The sequence below is a fragment of the Schistosoma haematobium genome, chromosome ZW, assembly GCF_000699445.3.
Source record: "Schistosoma haematobium chromosome ZW, whole genome shotgun sequence".
Taxonomy (NCBI): Eukaryota; Metazoa; Platyhelminthes; class Trematoda; order Strigeidida; family Schistosomatidae; genus Schistosoma; species Schistosoma haematobium.
In genome coordinates this window covers 57,068,141-57,092,409 of record NC_067195.1, presented here as the reverse complement: position 1 = coordinate 57,092,409, position 24,269 = coordinate 57,068,141, and the positions used below count along the sequence as shown (strand labels likewise).

The 24,269-nt window shown below is 37.6% G+C and overlaps 2 protein-coding genes across 2 annotated transcripts; both read right to left on the bottom strand.

Annotated features, from left to right (window-relative positions):
* Positions 1-4,006: 4,006 nt before the first annotated feature.
* On the bottom strand, positions 4,007-8,988 carry MS3_00003974 (uncharacterized protein). The gene is made up of 4 exons (XM_051211855.1): positions 8,791-8,988; positions 6,626-7,534; positions 4,812-5,023; positions 4,007-4,777 (listed from the first exon to the last, which is right to left on the bottom strand). Exons 3-4 carry the CDS (start codon positions 4,995-4,997, stop codon positions 4,028-4,030), a joined length of 936 nt encoding a protein of 311 aa, XP_051071964.1. The 5' UTR covers positions 4,998-5,023; positions 6,626-7,534; positions 8,791-8,988; the 3' UTR covers positions 4,007-4,027.
* A 5,956-nt stretch (positions 8,989-14,944) lies between these two features.
* On the bottom strand, positions 14,945-23,984 carry TRMT5_2 (tRNA (guanine(37)-N1)-methyltransferase). The gene is made up of 3 exons (XM_051211854.1): positions 20,085-23,984; positions 17,364-17,797; positions 14,945-17,092 (listed from the first exon to the last, which is right to left on the bottom strand). Exons 1-3 carry the CDS (start codon positions 20,336-20,338, stop codon positions 17,061-17,063), a joined length of 720 nt encoding a protein of 239 aa, XP_051071963.1. The 5' UTR covers positions 20,339-23,984; the 3' UTR covers positions 14,945-17,060.
* Positions 23,985-24,269: the final 285 nt, after the last annotated feature.

Here is a 24,269-nt window from a genome sequence, read left to right as displayed (position 1 = left end):
CCAACAAATTTGTTCAGAAGACTGAGATCAAGACTGCCTATGTTGTTACCAATGTCTTGATCTATATCAGTTATAATCAACAAACAGCCAGGTAAAAGTATTCAATGTCATACGCAAGGTAATGACTAGGACATATGTTCATCGGTCCAAGTTATCATACATTTCATCACAACAAAACGACACAATATAAGTAGTAATCGTAGAAAAGATTAGGGATAAATTTTATTCGAGGAAATATACATTCGTAGAATGAAGACAAATAATGAATAGATCTGTCCCAACGCTGAAAATTTTAAGTTTTGTCGTCCGAAGCCCGGGTCTCCACACCATATCATCACAACGAGGCGAAATTAACCGTACGAGTACCAAGGATGCTGAAATAATTATAATAACAATCAAAATGATAAAGAACAAACAGCGAGAATATAATTCCAGGGGTGGAAAGTTACGTATAAAGGAATGCTGGAACTCAAGATCTAGAGGAAGATGTATTTCTGTCCAGTTTACCAAATTAGGTTAGCGCGACAATATGAAAATAACAAGAGATTGAAGCAACCTAGTAATAACGACAAAAAGGAGATTACACTTGAGGAATATGGTTTAAAGCAGAGTGGGAAGGTATGTTCGAAAAGATCCCATAGTAGCCAGTGACCAACAATAGGATCATACGCCATTTGTTTCCTTAGGATCCTGGAGCCCATGTGCAATATTTGTTTGGGATCACAGTTTTCCGACTCCTCTAGGTGGATCCTCCATACCTACCAACCCGGTTAAAGAGCCAAACATTAGCTTTTCGTCCTCTGAATTTCATAAACAACACCCACCCCAAGAAGGCAGCGAGTAGGACTTCCATGGCAGTAAATATATACGCGTGGCCAAGTGAGAGCATTTCGAGAACGGATTCGTCACACCCTCACCCGTACCAGGGCCTAGTACAAGAGTTTACGTGTTTTTTGATATGATTTGATAGATATTCATAACAAGCTTAGGATCTATTACAGATGAGAGAAGTACTAATGAATCAACCATAAGTTGTTTACATCCGACTATTGAAATATAAGTCTTTTGATTGTCAGCTGTAAACAATGTTACAAAGTTAGTTACTGCTGGGAAATATATGTAAGATAGTACAGCTTTCGTTGACAAGATCGGATTAAAATGGTTATATATCAACCTTCAGGAAAGTCTCTAACGATTGCGATAAGAAATCTCAGTACATTCGCCAGAATTTATGCACTAATCCAATATCATAAAACCGCCAAGTTTCAATCCCAATTTGGTTTACATTAGTAAGATACTTTTTGGTTTGGTTGCAGATAAATCTGTTACATTATGCTAACACTCTTACTGTGTTAGTTGGATTTCTCAATAGGAATATGGTGAATGAAACCTAATAAATTTTGGTGGAAAATTCACCAACAGAACAAAGTAACATCGATACTATATAACAGAAGATACATTATATTATGATATTATCTTGCTAAGCAAAACGATTTTCATTTTAATATTCAATAAGTTTTATTTTCTTACAGTGAGATTAACAAATTTATTGTATACCATACAAAAAAAGTAGTAAGGCTGAAATTTTTTTTAGAAAAGATAGTGTTACGCACAATGAAACACATTTGACTGACATTTACTGAACAATGCCATCATCAAAACAGTTGAAAATTCCCGAACTAGTTATAGTGAACACAGAGCCGTTTTGAGAACATTACTTGTTTCGATGAAGAATTTTCATATAAATAAAATCAGATAACTATCAATCTGTATGAAATAAAACATCACTGCACAAAACAAAATCTTCTTATAGATGTATTTGCACGAGATAAATATTCATATGATCTTATTTTGAAAAAGAAAAAGACATGTAGGTTAAAACACGCATCATACATGGATGTTGGGTGAAATGACTCAAAATCAGCTGTAATGGGCTACATATAGTTGTTCTCTTTTCACTACACACCTTTTGTTTTCCAATTTAATCCATTGATTTTGTGCTTCGTTTTAAATGGACTTATTAGGCTTAGCTACTTGCGATATTGGGTGTCATACTTTGTTCTATACCTCATTTTGTCAATGTCCTCTTTGTCTTGATATAAAGCATGCCACTTAAACATCGTGCAAGTCAGTGACCCGATATTTTAACAGAATGGAACCCATTGTTGATCCTATTGTACCTTTTATTATTTTCCTCTTATCTTGGTTTATAATACTTATTCTTTGTCACTTCTAACTCTTCGAAACACTACCGTTTTGTTTCGCGGCGCCATATTGTCTGATGTTTTATAAAACCGAGTACTCTTTATTGTAAAGCAATAGTAAATAAATAGTAGCATGACTGTTAGTAAAAAATTGCCATATGATATCTGAACAGAGAGTAAAATTTCATCTACGTCTAGAGACAATTTGGTGTTGAAATGAGTTATGCATAAACTTAGAGATTATACTAATAAATACCTTACAGCTTTTTAGAAGCTGGTCGGTTCCACAAGGTTTAAAATAAGCTTTAGATAAACGTCCTAACATTACGGATTGCGAGTAATTAGAGATGATGTTAGTCAATTTTATTCCCTTGATGTTAGCCTACAACAATTCCTGCAACTTTTGCGACATCCCAAACCATGGTGAAAATTTACTAATCTATAGCAACCGATGGAGAAAGTGTTTTCTATATTGTGAGTTAATCACCATTAAATCCCCTTTTCCAATTACTCTTTAAGTAACATAACGAACAGAAAGACGACAAACAAACATGTTCAACAGACCATCATTATAGTAGCTGCTAACAGTAGTAAAACTGTTATTAGTTAAGGCAAACGAAATTAATGTCAAAGAATATCTTACTTAATGACTGAAGTTAAATATGACTGGCATGGCACAACCACATATGTGATACGATAAGCAAAAATTAGGCTTAACAGTCAGTAATGAGTGAACAACCATTTGATATTCAATTATTAATACGTATATAAGCATATCGTTTCATCACATGAAAAAAGCACTAGTCTGGCTAGTGGTCTTATCGTTGATTAATGAGCATTCAAGGGTCTAAGTCAATAATACGGTCTTGTGAGTAGCCATTACTCAACTACACCATATCACTGTGTTTATTTCCCGATTAGCATTCTATTTATTAATATTAACAGTCAAAAATTTCGTTTCATTAGATCATCAAAAACTTCCTCTATAACAGTGACAACGGGAATGGGATATCGGTTTTTAAAATACCAGTTACTACGGATAGGTAGAACTCACTATTAATTCAGTTACTACAGTCGCAGATAGAAATTATTGAAATGCTTTCACGTATTAGTTCTTGATTACCTTCAGTGTTTATCCACAAAGCCACAAACTATGCTTAATCAGTCAGGGTTTTTTAAATTCTCTGATCGTCTAAATCGTGTCTGGTGCAGCTACATTAATCAACAAAGCAAATTAATGGTGAAAATCTAAATATTTACACGACAGAATCAAAAGTCAAAAAGGCATCACACAGATAAAATTTCCTCTACCTTGACATTGATACACTTAATATGAATTGTGAACAATTTGAAGACAAGAATTGTGTTCATATACAACTACATTCTTGACGTATGATAATTAAACAAAATTAAAGCGTTGAAAATGTCGTTATCATAAAAGTTGAGATAAATTGAAAATAAAAAAGCTAGTCCCGGTTGGAATAACTTAAGTTATGCTTGATGTCAACATTATATACCCCTTTTGAGTATACGAGAGACAAATATCTGATATTGTGAGAACTTTATTTCGTCCTGGATATCTACAACCAGGTAAACGGTCTCACTGACCAAGAGAACTTTCTTAAGTCTTTTAAAAATCATTGAATTTTAAAGTCTCATGTTTGCACTGTGAAACGTTATAGTGTAAATAATTAAGATTTATGAAGAATATACCATCAAATCTAAAATCTACGTAGAAATTCAATTAATCAATTAAACAATACAGTTTTACAAAGAATCAAAAATGAAAACACTTTTCTTACAATTGTCGTGAACTATACAAACTAGTTTACTGCTTTTTGGATTATCTGTAGAACTTTCTGAGCGTGAGAAACGGCAGAATCAAACAAAACTCCCCATGAGTTGACTACATCACTTTCATTTGCACTCGTTACAAATAAACTGTCCCAAAGACCCGTTAAAAATGCACTGACCACAGAAAGATCGACGACAGCACCCTGAGAAACAGTTATGTGTACTGGACCAGCATCAGTATCCCAAATATCTAACTCTCGTTTCGTTGGTTGGGCAATAATAGGGACTGTCTTTGACTTTCTATCAGCAACCGGGCGAGGAACGAAGCAGAAAGACAGTGAAACAGGCCATTCATTCATTTTTAGGGATTTTGTCTCATTTCGTGGTCCTGGTTTATATAATTCTAAATAGGATCCCGCAGCTTGTTCATCCGTAACCGCGTATAACTTTGTCCACTTTGTTGTACAAAGACTAACAAGTGCAGCGGGGACACAAGCATCTAGTAAGCACCCATCGTCATGAAGGATGAAGACATCGAGCTTCAAAGTGTAGGAAGCTACCGGTGTAAGTGTGTCTGGGTCATTTATTGAGAATATGTTTAGCTGGTTTTCAATAGATGGGAATGCAAAATTATTCAGGAGTCTTTGGATTGTAGAAGACAGCCACTGAGCATACTTAGGTTGTGGAGCATTTAAACGTGAACCTCTATGACAGAGACCAGCAAACTCGACATTGCAGGTTATGTTGCCTGAGTTTCCGCTTTCTGGAATTACCTTGACCTATAATTGTTGAGATCAAAAACCCACAATGTACCTTTACACCTGCAATCACCTGCGTTTTTCCGACCTTGACAAGAGCTGAACCATGACAGGAGGTTAAGACACCAGCAGCGACGTTTATATCAGCAAACTCGAGACAATCCCTGTCTTCTATTCTAATCTTCTGCTCAAATAGTTGTTCAAAAACGGCATATGGTTTTAGAAGGTTAAGATCCCCCATTCCACGATATTCACTTCTGAGTTTACCTGTAACGGTAAGGTACATTTTGAAAGTGACTATATTCTGTTGCGTATCAAAATAATTAAAAGGGAACTTAATTGATTACAGAACACATAAAGTTGAGTTTTTATCAGCACTATCATTAAAGCCCTTAAGATCGTACTAGCTAGCACTAGGCTAATATATGCATTTTAAATTTTATATATATATATATATATATATATATATATATATATATATATATATATTCCAAGCATAGTTTGATAAGTCCAAACCAGAAAGAAAATTGTGGATGTGATACAGATTTATTTATTTATTTATGTGAACACATAAATATTGGTACAAGAGGGCACCAAATATATATGCGCCACACAAAGCAATGAGAATTCGAAGAGAAAAAAAGAATAACGAACAGACTAGTGTAAGTAGTGTAATAATAATAATGGGGAAACGGAAAGGTACAATCAGAAGAAATCTTTCAGTTAAGGAAGAAACAACCACATTTTATTAAGAAGTAAAAGAAGGTTACAGCAGGATCGCCACTGGCTTCTATTCTGAGCCATATCTGATAACGTCTCTAGCCACTGTGTTGCACCATATCTAGGACCTCAGCCAGGGAGTCGTGAAGGACCAACAGAAGCCAGTCCTTTGCAGCTTTCTTTCATACCACGACACCATGTCATGCACTGACCACCTCTCCGCTTTTTCCAACCAGTCCCAGAGTCGGCAAATAATGCACGACGTGGAATTCTCTGGGACGACATTCGTAGAACATGTCCAAGCCACCGAAGTCGGTGTTTCAAGATGGTGACACCAATTGCATTATCATCTCTGTGCCCGAACACACGATGCCGAATCTCTGCATTACTAGCATGGTCTTGCCATTGGATGTCAGCAATCCTTCGGAGACGACGAAAATCAAACACAGGGATTCATCCAGCATCCTGAACTCGGAGAGGCCAGGTTTCACAAGCATAGAGCAGAACTGCTCTCACATGTGATGCAGAAGTACCAGAGCAAGCAATGTAAGTCCGATGGGTGATTTTGAGAGAATATAGATCTCTGGGGAAGATTTACAATGAGTAGGCACGTTAAGCCACACAAATGAAATAAACTGGTCTGGAATCCACTTACATTACTTACACTAATCTGTTCGTTATTCTTTTTTTCTCTTCGAATTCTCATTGCTTTGTGTGGCGCATATATATTTGGTGCCCTCTTGTACCAATATTTATGTGTTCACATAAATAAATAAATAAATCTGTATCACATCCACAATTTTCTTTCTGGTTTGGACTTATCAAACTATGCTTGGAATATATATATATATATATATATATATATATATATATATATATATATATATGGAGTTTTTAAAATACATATATTAGCCTAATGCTAGCTAGTACGTTCTCTTTTTTTCCATTCTTCTCTTTTATATGCACCTTACATTCTTCTTCTCATCCCAGTCCCATTGCCATTGTGTGGCGTATATATATATCTGGTGCCCCCTTGTACTAATATTTGTGTTCAAATAAAACCGTAATAATAAATACATAGATTGATAAAATAAAGATATTTTAGATTTAGAAGCTTGGGACCTAGATGAAGTCAAGTAGTGGACTAACCTGTTAAATTGATACATTATTCAGTCTCCAACCACTAGTAACGATAAACACACCGACTCCAGCAAGGCAGTCCATCCACGTCAACATGGTCTAGTCCAATTGTCAATGACTTCATGGACAGATGCATCGTTTTTGTTTGGCAGTCTCTAGCTATCTTGCAGACTACTCCCACACTACATATCGCCCGTCGACGTGGGCGGTAGGTGGGTATGGGTATCACATGTCCTAACCATCTCAATCGATGAATATTTACCAACTCACCAATCGATTTGTCATCTTTACCCAACACACTCTTCAAACGAAAGCACTGCTAACAAGGTGATCCCGAATTACACGAGCAGTGTTTTGAAGGCACCTACGAACGCATACAGGTAACCTGCGAATAACCTTCATACGCAATGCCCGTGTTTCGCACTCATGAATTAGGACAGTAAAAACTACTGCACATTCAACTCGCCCTTTGGTTGGCAGGAGGATATCTAACCCCCGCCACAAGTAACCTTATAACTGTTTACACTTGTCGAGGAACATAGGTCGCCCAACAGCATTCTCCACCCAACCCTGTCTTGAGCAATCATTTCCAAGTAGTTCCAGTTGCTATTCATTCTTTTGTTGTCTGCTTCCGGTTTTCAGTGCAGTGCCTTTTCTGGTCTTCTGATTTTCCTTTTCCCTTCAGGATCCCAAACTAACGCTTGCCTCGTGATGCAGTTTGTTAATTTCCTCAATAAATACCCTGTCCACATCCAGCGTCTTTTCGTAATTCCATCAGATGGAATTTGGTGTTTATCGTGTTGTGCTAATGAGGTGTGGCAACTTGGACCAATGAGTATATATGCCTGGTCTTCCTTTGCAGCTGACTGAGCTGGAAGCTGGTTTGTTCTCTTCCACAGTAGGTTGGACAGGTGGTCACTAGAAGTAAATCCAAATAAGAGTGTGGTGATGCAATTAAATAACTATGATGAATCGTATCACTGTACAATATGTGGATTCGTGCTACCCAAAGTAAACTATGAAGATTTAGGAGTCATATTAAGCAGTGGTCTTAAAACCACTAGTCACTGTAAGGCTGCTGCTGCAAAAGGCTATAGGGTATTATGGTCTGTTCGTAGGTCTCTTCAGTATTTAGATGAGGAAGTGTTTAAATTATTATACCCGATTTACGTGCGACCACATTTAAAATATGGGATTCAAGCAGCGATGCTGGAAAGAGTCCAACGACAATGTACCAAGATGGTACAAGGTCTATCTGACCTATCTTGTGAAGACAAACTGAGACACCTTAACTTATTTCCGTTATCTTACCGTAGAATACGGAGTGATCTAATATTGGCTTATCGTATACTGAACGATGACCTTGGTATTAACATGTCTTATCTTTTACTTCCATCTAGGACTGATCATTTGAGAGGACATTCGAAGAAAGCTCAAAAAAGTAAATCGTTTACGTCTAGAGTTTCGTTTCTCGCACCGAGTAGTAAATTACTAGAATTCTCTACCGGAACACGTAATATCAGCACCTTCTGTTGACATATTCAAAACAAGATTGGACCTCCACAGTATTACAAACTGCAACGATTAATATAGGTCGATAGACCTGTCCTTATCACTGAAGAGAGAAGGTTTTTGCTGATAGTATTCGGTCAACGAACATTGAGTATCTTGCATAGAGAATTGCTTATGAATACATGTACGCTTCTGATGAGTAGTAGTTCTCCAATTCTCAGCTCCGTACAGTAGATCTGTATTGACGTTGGTGATGAAGATTCTGACTGATGTAATTTGACAGCTGTTTTTGAGTTCTATATGCTCTTCAAATGTAGGAATTTTACCCCTTGTTTCTTCAATTCTTCAAGTGTGACTGAATCAGTGTTCCCCGTGTTTTGTTTCAGGATCTTGCCTTCTCCCTGTTTTGAGCCCTAATGCTACAGACAGGTGTTGTTGCTACATTGACTATCCTCACTTGCATTTGTTGGTGTACGGGGATAGAAAAGCTATAGCTGATGACCTATATGTCATCTGCATAGTCCAAGTCGCTTAGTTGCATGCACTTTTTCCTCTAAACTCATACAAGTCTGATTGCTTGTGTAATAGAAACTTATTTCATCTTGAAATAACTCTTTTGAAAGGTATATTTTTAATTATTCGTAATATATACAAGTACTTACAGTCACGACATCGGGAAGCGCGCAATCTGAAACCTTTAGATTAGCCTAGTAAAACTGCAACAAAAAGTTTTGGTTGAAATCAAGTATCCAAGAATGATGACAGCAAGTTGATCACTGCTTTGCAAAAGTAGTGGAATGTTTATACCTTTGGGTTCTATTTTTTTCGTATTTGGAGTTCATTCTTGTCGTACTACTGTGGAGATATGACTGACAAGCTTATTTTGTAAATAGTTTTTAATATTATTTGTATTTATTTTGTCAATTTCTCACTGCATGTACACTTATCATTAAATGATTGTACCTGTTGTTTAAGTAAAATGACCTTGAAGACCTTTTCCGTTGTGATACTACATAGCGTGACATATCGTTGCTGGTTAACAAATACACTGCTTCTCTCACATTCCCCGTTCTGTTTTCATTCGAGATTGAGTTAACTGAGATCTAAAACAAATATTATTTACATTCATAGACTGTGAGAGCGAACACACCATATCTTACTTTGGATTACACCACTGGGGAGTTCATTGATACATCTGGAATTACCAAGCATCTATAATTGTGGATTTATTGTACCAGATTAAAGCCGAACACGCATCATTTTGGGTGAACTTAAGTAAAGTCCCATTTTTATTGTATTTGTAACATTTAACTGATATATATTAATATTACTATTGTTTTTTTATTAACTTTGTTGATACTTTTTGTGTTTATATATCGTCTGGTCCACCACAATTATTTGGTGAGCCTCGATTATTTTTTTATAGACATTTACTATATATATCTACATAATTTTTTATTATTAATAATTGGCACGACACCATTTTTTGTTTTTGACATTATGAACTCTCCTAATAAACTTATCGATAATGATAGCCCATCAACCAACCCCTTTCATTCATCACAGCCAGAAGATAATGTTTTAAACTCAATCAACGCTATTTCTGAACTAAGATTACCAACATACGGTGTCAACAACCCTAGAATTTGGTTTGCTCAAGCAGAGGCACTATTTTTGGCGAGGGGTATACGTTCGCAAGCGACTAAATATGCTCACGTCGTCGGTGCCCTACCTATAGAAGTAGCAACGGAAGTTGGTGACCTGATTGACAACGTACCAGAAACTGACCCTTATGACAAGAAAAAAGCTGCAGTAATCCAACGCACATCGCTGTCAGACAAAAAACGTCTACAACAACTGCTTACCTCATGCGAGCTAGGGGATAAGAGACCTTCACAGTCACTCCGACACATGAGACAGCTCGCCGGCCCATACAAATCAAACGAGACGCTGCTTAAGCAAATGTGGTTACAAAGGTTACCACATAATGTTAGACAAATTCTCAGTATTTCAGGAACTTCTGTCACTCTTGACGATTTAACTGATATGGCTGATAAGATGATGGAAATATATTCCGACAGTCGGGGAATTAACGCGGTACAATCCTCTAGTAGAGACGCTATGAACCCCCCTCTTGACATCCAACAACAAATAACACAGTTAACACAGCAGCTAGCATCACTGCAGGCGACTATTTCCACCATCCATTCTCGACCCCCCAGATCTACGTCCAGAAGGAGATCAGTATCCAGACATCGTCTTAGGTCACCTAAGCGGGCAGCCGGAATTTGTTGGTATCATTCGAATTATGGTGAGAAAGCACGTCGTTGCACAAAACCGTGCAACTTCACGACAAACAAGCCAGACCATCAGGGAAACGAAGTGGCCAGACAGTAATGGCGGCAGCTGTTACTGGCCAACATGTTAGCCGCCTCTTCCACATTAGGGATCGTATTCCTGGCTCAGACTTCTTAGTCGATACTGGAGCAGAAATCAGCATCATCCCACTCCATCTCTCACGCAGACAACATACGACAAGCACTAAATTGTCCTTAGTAGCGGCTAATGAATCAACTATCAAAACGTACGGTGAGCAATCACTTATATTAGATCTCGGACTCTGCAGAAGATTTACATGGGTTTTCATAGTTGCTCATGTCAAACGACCCATCCTCGGAGCCGATTTCCTTAGTGCGTACAACTTGTTAGTAGATATAACTAAGAAGAGATTGATCGATGCAAATACACGTTTACAGGTAGAGGGTACACCTTCCAACGACTGTGAAATCCATGGTGTTCGAATAATGAAACCCGTGAACAACATTTTCAACGACATTCCAACAGAATACCAGTGCATTACGAAATCATATTACCAAAAGGAAGGTAACCCACAGCTGGTGCAACACCATATCACTACCACCGGACCACCCATTCGCGCCAGAGCGAGGAGATTACCACCAACAAAGTTGCAGACAGCTAAGAGAGAATTTGAACACATGATGCAACTTGGTATCATCAGACCATCTAATAGTCCTTGGGCCTCGCCGTTACACATGGTACCAAAGAAAGACCAAGATTGGCGTCCGTGTGTCGACTACCGCCGTCTGAATAATCAAACCATCCCTGATAGGTATCCTATCCCACATATACATGACTTCTCGTTAAATTTACATGGTAAATGCATCTTCTCGAAACTTGACCTCGTGCGTGCATACCATTAAATTACGATGGCACCAGAAGACATCGAGAAAACAGCCATCATCACACCCTTTGGCCTGTTTGAGTTTCTAAGAATGCCATTCGGATTGAAAAATGCCGCCCAGACATCCCAACGATTCATGGATGATGTCACAAGAGGTTTAGACTTCGTATTCGCCTACATAGACGACGTTTTGATCGCAAGCTCATCAATAGAAGAGCACGCCTAGCATGTTCAGATCCTCTTTGAACGTTTCAAGAAACATGGCGTTGTTATCAATCCTTCTAAATGTATATTCGCCGTCCCAGCCTTAGAGTTTTTAGGACATTACATTGACTCTCAAGGCATCAAACCACTCCCAGAAAAGGTTGAAGCTATTACCAATTACCCCGAACCAACCTCGGTGAAGTCATTACAACGCTTCCTCGGTATGTGTAATTTTTATCTCCGCTTCTTACCACATTGTGCTGAAGTATTACAGCCATTAACCGATCTGCTGAAAGCCGACAAAAAAGGTACGAAAAGAGAGAAGAGTAAGACATTCAACCTACCCCCTGACGCCAAAACAGCATTCGAGAAAGCAAAGTTGGTGATATCTAATGCTACCATGCTACAGCACCTAGACACTGATCCCACAACAAACCTCATCCTCTGCACTGACGCCTCCCAAAAAGCAGTAGGAGCAGTATTACAGCAATGCGTTAACGACAAGATTACTCCTATAGCGTTCTTTTCCAAACGATTATCATCAACTCAAGAGCGTTATAGCACCTTCGGACGCGAACTTCTGGCTATGTACTTAGCTGTAAAACACTTCAACTTCCTCCTTCAGGGACGCGATTTCACCATTATGACTGATCATAAACCACTTTGCTATTCTTTCAACACGACCTACGACAAACATTCTCCACGGGAAGCCAGACAACTGGATTACATTTCTCAATTCACTACGGACATCCAGTTCATCAAAGGCTGCTCCAACATTGTCATTGACGCTCTATCTAGAAAGGATATCAACATGATGGTACACAACCACAACATCAGTCTTGAAGCTTTAGCTAAACTACAAGTGGACGATGTAGATTTGAAGATCTGCAACGAGAAGTCTAACTTGAATCTTAAACCTGTACCCATTCCTTTCTCAGATGCATCTATTATTTGCGACACTTCAACGGGTAACAATCGCCCCTTTGTGCCACAACCCTATCGACGAAAAATATTTCAACAGCTACATGGACTGTCGCATCCAGGCATCAGAGCTACCACGAAGCTTATCACAGAACGCTTTGTTTGGCCAAAAATCAATTCGGATGTTAAACGTTGGACACGTAACTGCCTCCAGTGCCAACGCAGCAAAATCCAAAAACACACTATCAGCCCGATCGGGGAATTCCCTATTCCCGACAAACGTTTTCAACACATTCATTTGGAGTTAGTTGGGCCTCTGCCACCATCAAACACTTTCACACATATCCTCACCGCAATAGATAGGTTCACAAGATGGGCCATAGCATACCCCATTAAAGACACATCATCAGAAACAGTCGCTTCAGTCTTCCTCGACCGCTGGATAACTAACTATGGAGTACCATCAATAATCACAACAGATCGTGGTCCTCAATTTCAATCTGTCCTTTTCCAGGAGTTCACTAAACTTCTAGGGGTCAACCATATTAAAATCACAGCTTACCACCCAGCAGCTAATGGCATGGTTGAAAGATTCCATCGCCAATTAAAAAGCTCACTGCTGGCGCAAGCTGACTCATCAAAGTGGAGCGATGCCTTACCGCTTGTACTCCTCGGTATTCGTTCAACCATAAAGGAAGACATTGGATGTACAGCCGCCGAGTTAGTCTATGGTACAACTCTAACGTTACCCGGCCAACTAGTCAACTATGAACCTACAACGCACGGGGATTCTACTCACTTCGCAAGTCGCATATTACAAATGATGCAGAACACTAGAGCAATACCACCTCGAGAATACAACAACCGAGTCCATCTCGATAAACATTTAGAAACGTGCAAATTTGTTTTTGTTCGAGTAGACGCGGTAAAAAAGCCACTGACACCACCAAATGAAGGCCCTTATAAAGTAATAAAACGCACTCACAAATATTTCATTATCAACAAAAATGGAACCATGGGACAATTTCCATAGACCGAATAAAACCAGCTTTCTACGAAGTCCCTCAAGATACAGAAGACAATGCTACGAACAAACAATCACTCCCATCTATTACTAAGAAACAAGAGGAAGAGGAAAAACTTGGCACTACACCCTCTTGTTTAACACGTTCTGGGAGACTTATAAAAAAACCAAAGCGTTACGTACATTTTGCCATATAAAGAAAAACTAAAACAATCAAAGCAAACAATTATCGAGGATCTACACTATCAATCTCATCTAAAAAAAATTTTTTTCTTTTCACAGTGTACATAATTAATCACATTTTTCCACAATTATTCGTTTTGTTACATTAAAAAAATATTTGTTACAATAATAAACGAGTAAACTCTATTTAATTATATATTCATTATACACAAAAATAAACAGTTCAATTTTTTTGTGTGTGGGTGATTAACAGTTTTACACATTATTATCACTGTTAGCAAACCAAGATTTTAAATGACGGTATTCTCATTACTTTTGTTTGTCATGCTATGCCACATCACCGCTATTTTCACGCAATAACACACTGTATATTATTAACGTACATGTCATACGCATCTCCACATTGTTTATTGGTTATTATTGTAAATATTATTTCTTTCTGTATAAAATTTTTTATTGCTGTTATTGTAACCAGTGTTACCTCCGGACACTCTGGGGGGAGCTATGTGGAGATATGACTGACAAGCTTATTTTGTAAATAGTTTTTAATATTATTTGTATTTATTTTGTCAATTTCTCACTGCATGTACATTTATCATTAAATGATTGTACCTGTTGTTTAAGTAAAATGACCTTGAAGACCTTTTCCGTTGTGATACTACATAGCGTGACATATCGTTGCTGGTTAACAAATACACTGCTTCTCTCACATTCCCCGTTCTGTTTTCATTCGAGATTGAGTTAACTGAGATCTAAAACAAATATTATTTACATTCATAGACTGTGAGAGCGAACACACCATATCTTACTTTGGATTACACCACTGGGGAGTTCATTGATACATCTGGAATTACCAAGCATCTATAATTGTGGATTTATTGTACCAGATTAAAGCCGAACACGCATCATTTTGGGTGAACTTAAGTAAAGTCCCATTTTTATTGTATTTGTAACATTTAACTGATATATATTAATATTACTATTGTTTTTTTATTAACTTTGTTGATACTTTTTGTGTTTATATATCGTCTGGTCCACTACACTATGCATCATTCGTAGTATATGCTTTCTGGAATGTGAAAGCCATGAAAATCGAATCGAAAACAAAACTGATGAGCATAACACTTGGATTATTCTCCATTAATAACCAAAAAAACTACATAATCCTCTAGCATCCCTTTTAGGTATTCAGCCAAACGTTCCATCTCAAAAGGTCCCACTAATGAGTTTTATAACTTGCTATTCACTACTTGTCTGGTTTCTTCTGTCAATAGCACGAGGGTTACCTTGAGGCACGAAAAGAACCGCAAAACCATCCGTGCGGATTTCTGTAAGACACTTAAATGTTCTGTCCTTAATGGATTTCCTCCTATATGTAACCAATTACTCAAATTTACTAATGGTCAGTAGGGTGGATAGAACAATTGGCAGTGTGAAAAATACTGATAATATAACAAAAAATCTGCCCGTACTGCACAACATGTAAGAGCACTGAGATGGATTCGCACTTTAGCCTAAGTACCACTTTAGTTGCTCTTTGAACATGCAGTGGTAAGTAAATCCACAAAATGAACAGTTCAGTAAGTCATCAACATTGACACTGCAGATACCACAGGTATTTCTAGTTTGACAACACTTCAATCAATAACACCTTCTATGATTGAATCGTCGTTGCAAATATAAAAAAAGGTAAATTTAACTAGCTGAAGTAGTCACTAATTTTTCTAATTAATTATATAAACTACCTCCGGGATATAAATGCTTGGTATGTTTAACATTGAAGAGGGTAGGTTATTTAGAAAGTTCCATGGTAGATATCCGAAATACTTGGTTTAAGGACCGATATAGTAGGTGAATTGACATTTGAAAGATTTAGAGCTATCTACCACTTTAGAATCACGGTGAGCGAAATTTCAGTACAAACTCCTAAACTTTAGACACTTAGCACGTTGTTGTCAAAAAAATAATTCATTCAAGCTGATCTTCGTGAAATTTTAAGATTTATTAGAAGACCTAAACCTAAACATGTAGACTTAAGTGGCAAGTGTTTGAAATATTAAACTATGAACACATGCAAAAAGACATTTACGGGATAACACGGATGGAATTTACAGAAAATAACAATTCAATGAAGCAATGTATTGGAACAGAATTTAAGAGAAAATTAAAAATTTAGCGGCTTTAAATAAACAGGAAATAGGACGCTCACCCAAACGCGGATTACAGTAAACTTTACTAATATCCAAGTGCAACGTTACACTGTTTTCACGCATTGATGTTATGTAATCAGGAGCACCAGCAAGTAATTCCATTTCAAAAGTACGATAAGCCGATTCAATATTCGTAGCTTTATGAATAACTGTGCGAATATTTGGTATTTTATCAAGAGCAACCTGACCTGTAGTTCGTTAGTCAGAAATGATAGGGAACAAAATAAAGACTTGTCAAATAAAATATTAAAGGTGTTAGTAATATGAAAAAATAAAGTAAATATGTCACACATGTAAGTGAATCGATAACTTTATGAATCACACAGCAAACATAAACATTTGTAAATGATAGTCATATATGGACTGACAGTTTTCCTCACTACGGAAAAATAAGTAAATAAATAGTCCTGATATTTCCAAATATATGAAAGTTCAAAAACTTTCTCGGATGTGAACCAAGAATAGTTGTCCTACTAAAACTGTTAATCCTTTCTCGAATTGCATGGATTTGTTTTTAGCCTAAGTACCACTTTAGTTGCTCTTTGAACATGCAGTGGTAAGTAAATCCACAAAATAAACAGTTCAGTAAGTCATCAACATTGACACTGCAGATACCACAGGTATTTCTAGTTTGACAACACTTCAATCAATAACACCTTCTATGATTGAATCGTGCCCGCCCAGAGAAATCAAAAATCAGAAGCGAGGAGCTCCGAAGATATATTTGATAGGCTATCAATATATCGAGAAACGAATGATCTTAACTGGCTAGAGCTTGCAGGAGAAGTTGAGCACGGCGTTCTAACTCGTGATCTGGTGTGGATGCATGGCCGAGCGCCTTCAGCTAGGTGAGTTCATTAAAACTAATTTGGTCAGCATCCAGTTTCCAATGTCGATCGGCTATGACTCCTTGGTTGGGTCCTAGAGATGATGCGACTCAATAGTTTGACATATTATCAGACATCGCTTGTAATAGGAGTCAATGGCGATTCTGTTGTTACGTTATTAAATTATTTGTAAAAGTGAGGGGACCTCTTTTGACTAAAAGAAATCTTTCTTGAGCACACTTTTAGCTGAAATGTATCTGGTGTTATATGATATTCTTGTTTACTCATTTGTTTTAATTGTATTTTCTGATAGAACTTCCCTTTCCCCTCTTATATATCCCTTGAATTATGCAGGACATACTTATTTCGGTGCACAATGGTACCGGTAATTACCTGTAAAAATAAAATAAAAACACACTAGATACTTAATAAGAACCATAGATTGAAAATATAGCTTGTTACAAACATACAGAAACTAAGTCTATCGATCTCCAAACAACATAGGGATCAAGAGAACGGTTTCACGGCAGACCCACGCCTCAATAATGTCAGCAAACGACTATCTTGAGTGCAGAAGCGGGATTTATGCCCGGTAAGTGAGGTTTTACTGAAACTTCGAAAGAGCAACTAGTTTTTGAAAAAGTAAAGACATCACGTCACTCACCAATAATATGACGGTAGGGTAACGCTTCAGTTTTGAGATTAAATTGTATAACGTGACCAATTATAGTAAACCCAGTAATAGGCAAGATGAAATCAGGCAACAATTCCTTGATAACTTGTTCGAATGTGAAATTTTCATAACCGACCGACATATTCACGAGACATGGTGAGGTGACAATATTTTCCAACATATTTATCTCTTCTTCTACAACACTAACTTTTTTAAATGCTTCATCGTTCAATGAATCTTCAGCTTTCAAATCGTTTAGACATTCGGGCAATTTCGGTACAGATAAATCGACTGGTTGAAGATTTGCGTAATCTTTAGGTAAATCAACGTTCCACTGATTTAAATCAGTTATAAACTGTAAGATTTTATCAGGTTCAGGCATTTGAACCAGCATCAATTTACGCAACGATCCATTTGAATCTCGGCTGAAAGTGATTTTTGTAAAGATAGAAAATGAACTATCAAGAATGAATAAACTATTTCAGGAGAAATAAATTATGATAACAAAACACTTAATGAGTAGGAGGCTTTATGTGGTGCCCAAAAACACTTATCACAAAGATTGAAAAACTTTAAACAGTATATAGAGCGTAGTCAGAATATCTTCTTAGAAGTAATTATTCTAAGTTGACATTTTCCTTAGCAAAACACTAAGGGAAATCGAGAGATGCCGAAGAAGCGGAATCTGGGCGGGATATATTAGATTAGAACAGAAAATTTATCAAATTGTAGTAATAGATAACCATGAAATCAACATATGTTACGGAAACCTGTTTTAAGCTACTGAATGTCTCTGACCATTTATATTTCTCAGTCGATACCAAACCGCATACCATCAGATTAGTAGATATTTTTTAGGATGATACTACTTGATAGAACAGTCTACCTAAAGCTAAATGCAACAGCTACAAACTCACCGTGAAACTGATAGTAAATTGAAATATTTTTGGTAACATGGGTTCAATCCTTTTTACCAATATTTCACCTAGATTTAAAACAATACATTTAATCTGGAAATCGGTAATCTGATGACTGTTTCACTGGCGAGGCGACGTGTATGGATACTTTACTGTTAACAGGTATCGTTACTAAGGTTTGACTTGATAATTTCGAATAAATTTAGAATTGTGTAGATTGGTACGAATACATTACTTACTGTTAACTGTTGCACAACTGAAAAAAAGCACTGTTATGCTGAATTTGAAGGTCGGTGCGCTACAAAAATAGAATGAATCTGTACGTTCAGAGCAAATGGACGAAGTAAAACTTAGATGTAAACAGGATTGATATAATTCTCTAAAAAATCTAACTGAAAATACTTAACATTTTCTGTATAAAATAATTATTTACTACACTTAGAGATAAGTTATGCCAATTTAAATTAAAAATAGTTACATCTATTAAAGTAACTCAAAACTGCTTTATCCTCCAATCTGACCAAGTAAAATGTTGAGTTGAATAAACTCTACACCTATCATCGTGTATTGAAGAAACAGTTTAGAATTCACTTTTAAGATGTAAACACCAGTTAATTAATTACTGACTAGAACTGACTTATCAGAGGTATGGTTGCCGTCGTTTCTGGTAGCAGAAGAAATTTTTAATCCAAAACATGTTCTAGATGTAAACGGATTATGTGTTAACCAACACACTTGTATCGGTGCAGATGAGTGAACGAAAATTCAACAGGCAGAGCAATAAGTTACGAAAAGGTCAACGAGGTTTTGAAGGAACTTAGCTTCTAATTTGTCTCAACCACAGTCAGTAGAAATGTGCATACAAATTACGACACTTCTGAGTTGTCATAATACTGTAGTGGACGAGAACACAAGTGGGACAATCGAATGTATTTGAATACAAAATTACAGAACATCTTAGTAAAATTGGAGAATCATACAACAAATACTTCAGACAATCGTCTCAGACTTGATTGTTCTTTCGTCTCCACACCAACCATTCTTTGTCCCCGTTCTCTTTTCTTTGATCTTCTTAACCTTCTGCATCCAGGCATTTTACTTTCGATTGACGATACGTACTACTTATATCTGTCGACATCAGTAGCACACACCACAATACTATTCAGCCGAATAGTGTTGGGAACTATCGACAAAGATTCAGTACAGAAGTCACTTATCTGCCCTTAGACTCAACTACATATCAAACGTTGGATCGCTTAAATTCATCAAACTAACAAGACAATTTTATATGAATAAACTCACAGGTTTTGTACGACTGCTTTAGTCGTACAGCATGTGTTTAGTGCACATCCCGGCTGACGAGATCTGTTATTCTGTTCGAGATAGAGTGAGGATATATACAACTTTGATGTATGGGATGTAAAGTCGTTTCGTGAGACAAATTGAAAACGATTTCAAAATACCTCAGAAATATATTACTTTCACGCCACTAAATGATTGGAGTCAGGTTTTTCCTATTACTATAGGTAGAACTACACTAGCTATAATCTTAGAAATTCATATAATTCAAAATATAGAACTACCATACGCCGCTACAATTGTAGCTAACCATTAAAAGCATTGCATTGGTTAATGTCAAAATCCACATATACGCCTGAGGAGTTTGGTAATAAGCAACCAAAGAGAGATGAATTTCTCATCAAGCAGATACTTTCTAAGAGTTAAACAATTCAGTATAAATATGAAATGAGTTGTGTTGACGATAACAATCTAAACATTATACTAGGAAACTTACTAAGTTTTAGATATTTTAGGTAGTCGGATAAAAGGACAGAAAAATGGTCTCAACTTCTCTAAAGACGTCTTGACATGTTTATCACAATGAATACCGACGAATATCATTGGGACTTTACGTTTAAAGTAAGATCGATCCAATTTTATGTCGTTTGTCGGCGGAAGTTTATCGCACGGTTTCAAAACTTCTTTTAACTCCGAGCGATTTTCTGTACAAGGAAGTTGTTCATTCGTATGATTTATGTTGGAGGTCATCAGTGATTTCGACAAATACTTAACTGAATACACAGGAAAAAATATGGAAGTGGGTCTGAGGTAAGCAACAAAAGAGATTCTCGTTGCCTTGAAAGTTAAGAAAAAGGTACAATTAGTACATAGTATTCATAATCTGAAAGGGTTTCAGGTAATATCTACTACAAAAGTCTGTTGTTGACCACAGTTAATGTTTATGAAATTCACAACACCCAGTTATTACACACAAACCGTTGTCACAACTAGATGACACTCAACTGACAGAAACCATATTACAATCTAATGTCAAGATAAGTCAGTGAGAATCTAAAATACTGATTTAGACACTTTTAATTAGTAATTTACCCATGACAGTCTAGTTTTATCGACAGTTTAAACGCTCAGCAATATTAATTGCCAGACATGAAGTATTTAGTGTCTAGAACACTCATAACCGTTGAGTTACAAAATAATGAAAGTGGTAGACAGTAAACACACTAACACAACCATGAGTCTCATAGTTCAGGAGGCATTTAATGCCATAAACTAACACCTGAAACACCAACATCTAAAAACTCTATACCCACAGAATTCTCATAACGTGAATGTGCAATTATCCTGGAGAGATTAAAAGGCATCACTGCATTTTAATTACATTTTTGTGACAGATAACATAATAGAAAAGGATCATATAGTTTACGATGTTACAGCTTATGAAATGGTGCAGGGATATGAAAGAAATCCGTATATAACTGACATCGATCGGTCAATAACAACTTACTGGTTGTGGTCCAACAGATGGTGCAACTCATTAGCTTGAAACGGTATTAGATGTGATTGAGAACAGAAGCCAATGGCTGTAATCATCATTCACATTCGTCTTATAATCCAGAAACTGCTTTAACTGGGAGGATCCCAGTTCTGACATTCATATTGGTTGAAAGTTCTTTTGAGTTCCATATGTTCAATTCTTGCCTTTATATCTGCACCAGGTCCCTCTTGTTAATCGATGATGATGCCCACATCTTCCAGAGTCTCTCCATCAAGTGTGACTGAATCAGTGTTCCCCGTGTTTTGTTTCAGGATCTTGCTTTTTCCCTAGTGTATTTTGAGCCCTAATGCTACAGACAGGTGTTGTTGTTACACTGACTGTCCTCACCTGCATTTGTCGGTGTATACGGGATAGAGGAGCTCGGTTATCTGCGAAGTCCCAATCGTCCAGTTGCATTCAACCTGTCCATCGTATTCCGTGCTTCCCCTCAGATGTAGGTTTTCATAATACACTCAACTGTCGGAAGAAAGAGGGGAATGTAAGCAGCCTTGTATGACTCCGGTCATCACTTGGAACGCATCTGCCAGCATTCCTTCATCCACGACTTTGAAGCGTAATCCCTCCTATGAATTCCGGATAATGTTGACAATTTTCGCAGGTACACCACAGTGTCTAAAGAGGTTCCATAAAGTTCTTCGATCTACGCTGTCAATCGCCTTCTCATAGTCAATGAAGTTGATGGGTAGTGATGAGTTCCATTCAATTGATCGTTCAACGATGATCCGTAGTGTCGCAATTTGATCTGTGCACGACCAATGCTTATGCAATCCGGTGTGTCGATCCTAAAGTTGGGTGCCCACTAAATCTTTCATTCGGTTGGACAACACTCTGTTGAAAACCTCTCGTGGTACTGATTGTAGTGTGATCCCTCTGTAGTTCTCACATTTGCTCAGATCTACATTCTTTGATATCTTCATTTCGGTCTGTTGGCACTTGTTCCTCTGCAATGTCGGTTGTTATTTCAAGCCCATATAGCTTATTCTAGCTTCCGGACAGGCCAATTTATTCATTCTTCTGGAGTCACGTTTTGACCTTGTTAGTTATTCGCTTATCAACCTTGACTGTTTTTATGTAAGCGTATGCGTTTCTCATCTTACTCATCACATGACTGTAACATATTTTTGTTCGACTATCAATATCGATCCACATTTAACTAAATTGAGTTGATTCACCCGCCTTCTCCATTGTGTGCCGTTCCGTTTTGCTTCGCTTTCCGATCAACGATTTTATGAAATATACGCACTGAAACTTAATTTTCATATTTGACTCACTTAATTCCGTTAATCACTGACGCGATTTAAGTCGCTGGTAATACACGAGGATTGACGATACGTTTATTTCAATAGTAATCACTCATACGATTCAAATAAAGTCAGATATCGGGCCACTAAACCTCCCCCAAATATTCCTGAACAGAACGTGGAGCATGTCCGCAGTTGCTCTTATGTTTGACTTCAGTGCTCCGGCTGTTATGTTTTCTCTTCCTGCTGCTTTGCCGCTCTTGATTTGTCTTATGGCCATCCTGATTCCTTTGGTCGTTGATGCAGTGACATTAATAGAAAGGTCTGTATGTGCTGCTTCGATATCCGGTGGATTCAGTGGTGCTGGCCCATTCAAGAGTTCCCTAAAGTGCCCCCCCCCCATGTGTTCTTGGATTTCAGTGATTAGCCTGCCTTTTCCGTCTTTGATTGGTCTCGACGGTTCACTACATTTCCCTCCCACATTGTTCGTTACGTCATATAGTTGTCTCATATCTCCTTCTCTTGTAGCTTTATCCTCTGTTCCTGCTAGGTCTTCCAAGTACTTCTGATTGTCGGTTTTAATGCTCCTCTTCACCTGCTTGTTTGTTTCAGTGTATTCAGCTTGTGACTTGGCCCTCTCTGTTCTTGTTCGACTGTTGTTAGTTGCTGTCTCCTTGTTCTTCCTTTATTGAATACTGTCTAAAGTTTCGATAGATGTCCAATCCTTATGATGATGGTTCTTGCGGCTCAGAACATCCTGACATGTTGAAGTTAGTGCTTGTTTGATCCCTTTCCAGTTATCCTTCATAATAGTTTCATCTTCGTTGGATAGCTATTGTAGGGTTTGGAACACACTGTTCAGAGCTATCTTGAATTCGTCCAGTTTGACTGTATTTCAAAAGAAGTTTGTATTGAACCTTTGAACTACTGTTTCTCCAGTTGTCCAGTGTTTCTTTAGCTTCAGTTTGATTTTGGCCACAACCAGTTGGTGGTGATCTGGAGTTATGTCAGGCTCTCTCCTGCTTCACACGTTTTCCATTGAACTTCTGAATCTCTTAGGGATGCTTTGATGATCCTGGATCCATGAGATTCACATCCCATAAGTGCACTTTGTGCTCCTACGGACAGCATCACAGCAAATCCCTGAGTGTGTGAGTCATCTTCCTCTTTGTGACCAGAGTACAGCAGCATCTCTCCTGAATTCAAACTTTTCTGTTCAGCTTGGGTCCAATGGGTTTCACTGATTCCGAGCACTGTCAAGTTGTATCTCCTCATTTCTGTAGGTATCTGATTGGTCCTCCCGGTCTCTCACATTGTCTGGACATCCATCCCATGTACCTATACTAATTGCTGCTCTGGTTGTTAGAAGGGGAGATCGGTCTCATAACTTTCGGAGAATCTTGGCTTTCACCATGTGGCTCCACAATTCCTCCGAATGAAGATCGTCCAACTCTCAGGGCAGAGTTTAAATGGTCCAATTGATTTATTCTGATTAGGGATTTTTGGCAAAGCCGTTTCCTACGAGGCGGGGTTGCTGACCCCGTGTCCAACCCTCTATCTTTACCCGGGCTTGATACCGGCAGTGAACCTAGAAGAGCTACAGGCGGAGTTATATAGTTTTCACATTTACTTCAAAGAATTGTGGATATTATGGAAATTTTCGATAGACGACGTACGATATTAGTTTACGGACTCAAAATCAAACCTTAAGCTGAAAGCCATTAATGACTGCATATTTATTCACTACAGTATAATAAACCATTGAGACCTTTTAATAGTCTGTATCGTTTTATACTCTTGTGGACGTCCCGTCGGGTATATAATTTAGTTCAGCCCTCTCACAATCTATGAAGGGAGTACCACAAATTGTAGGCACGACTGG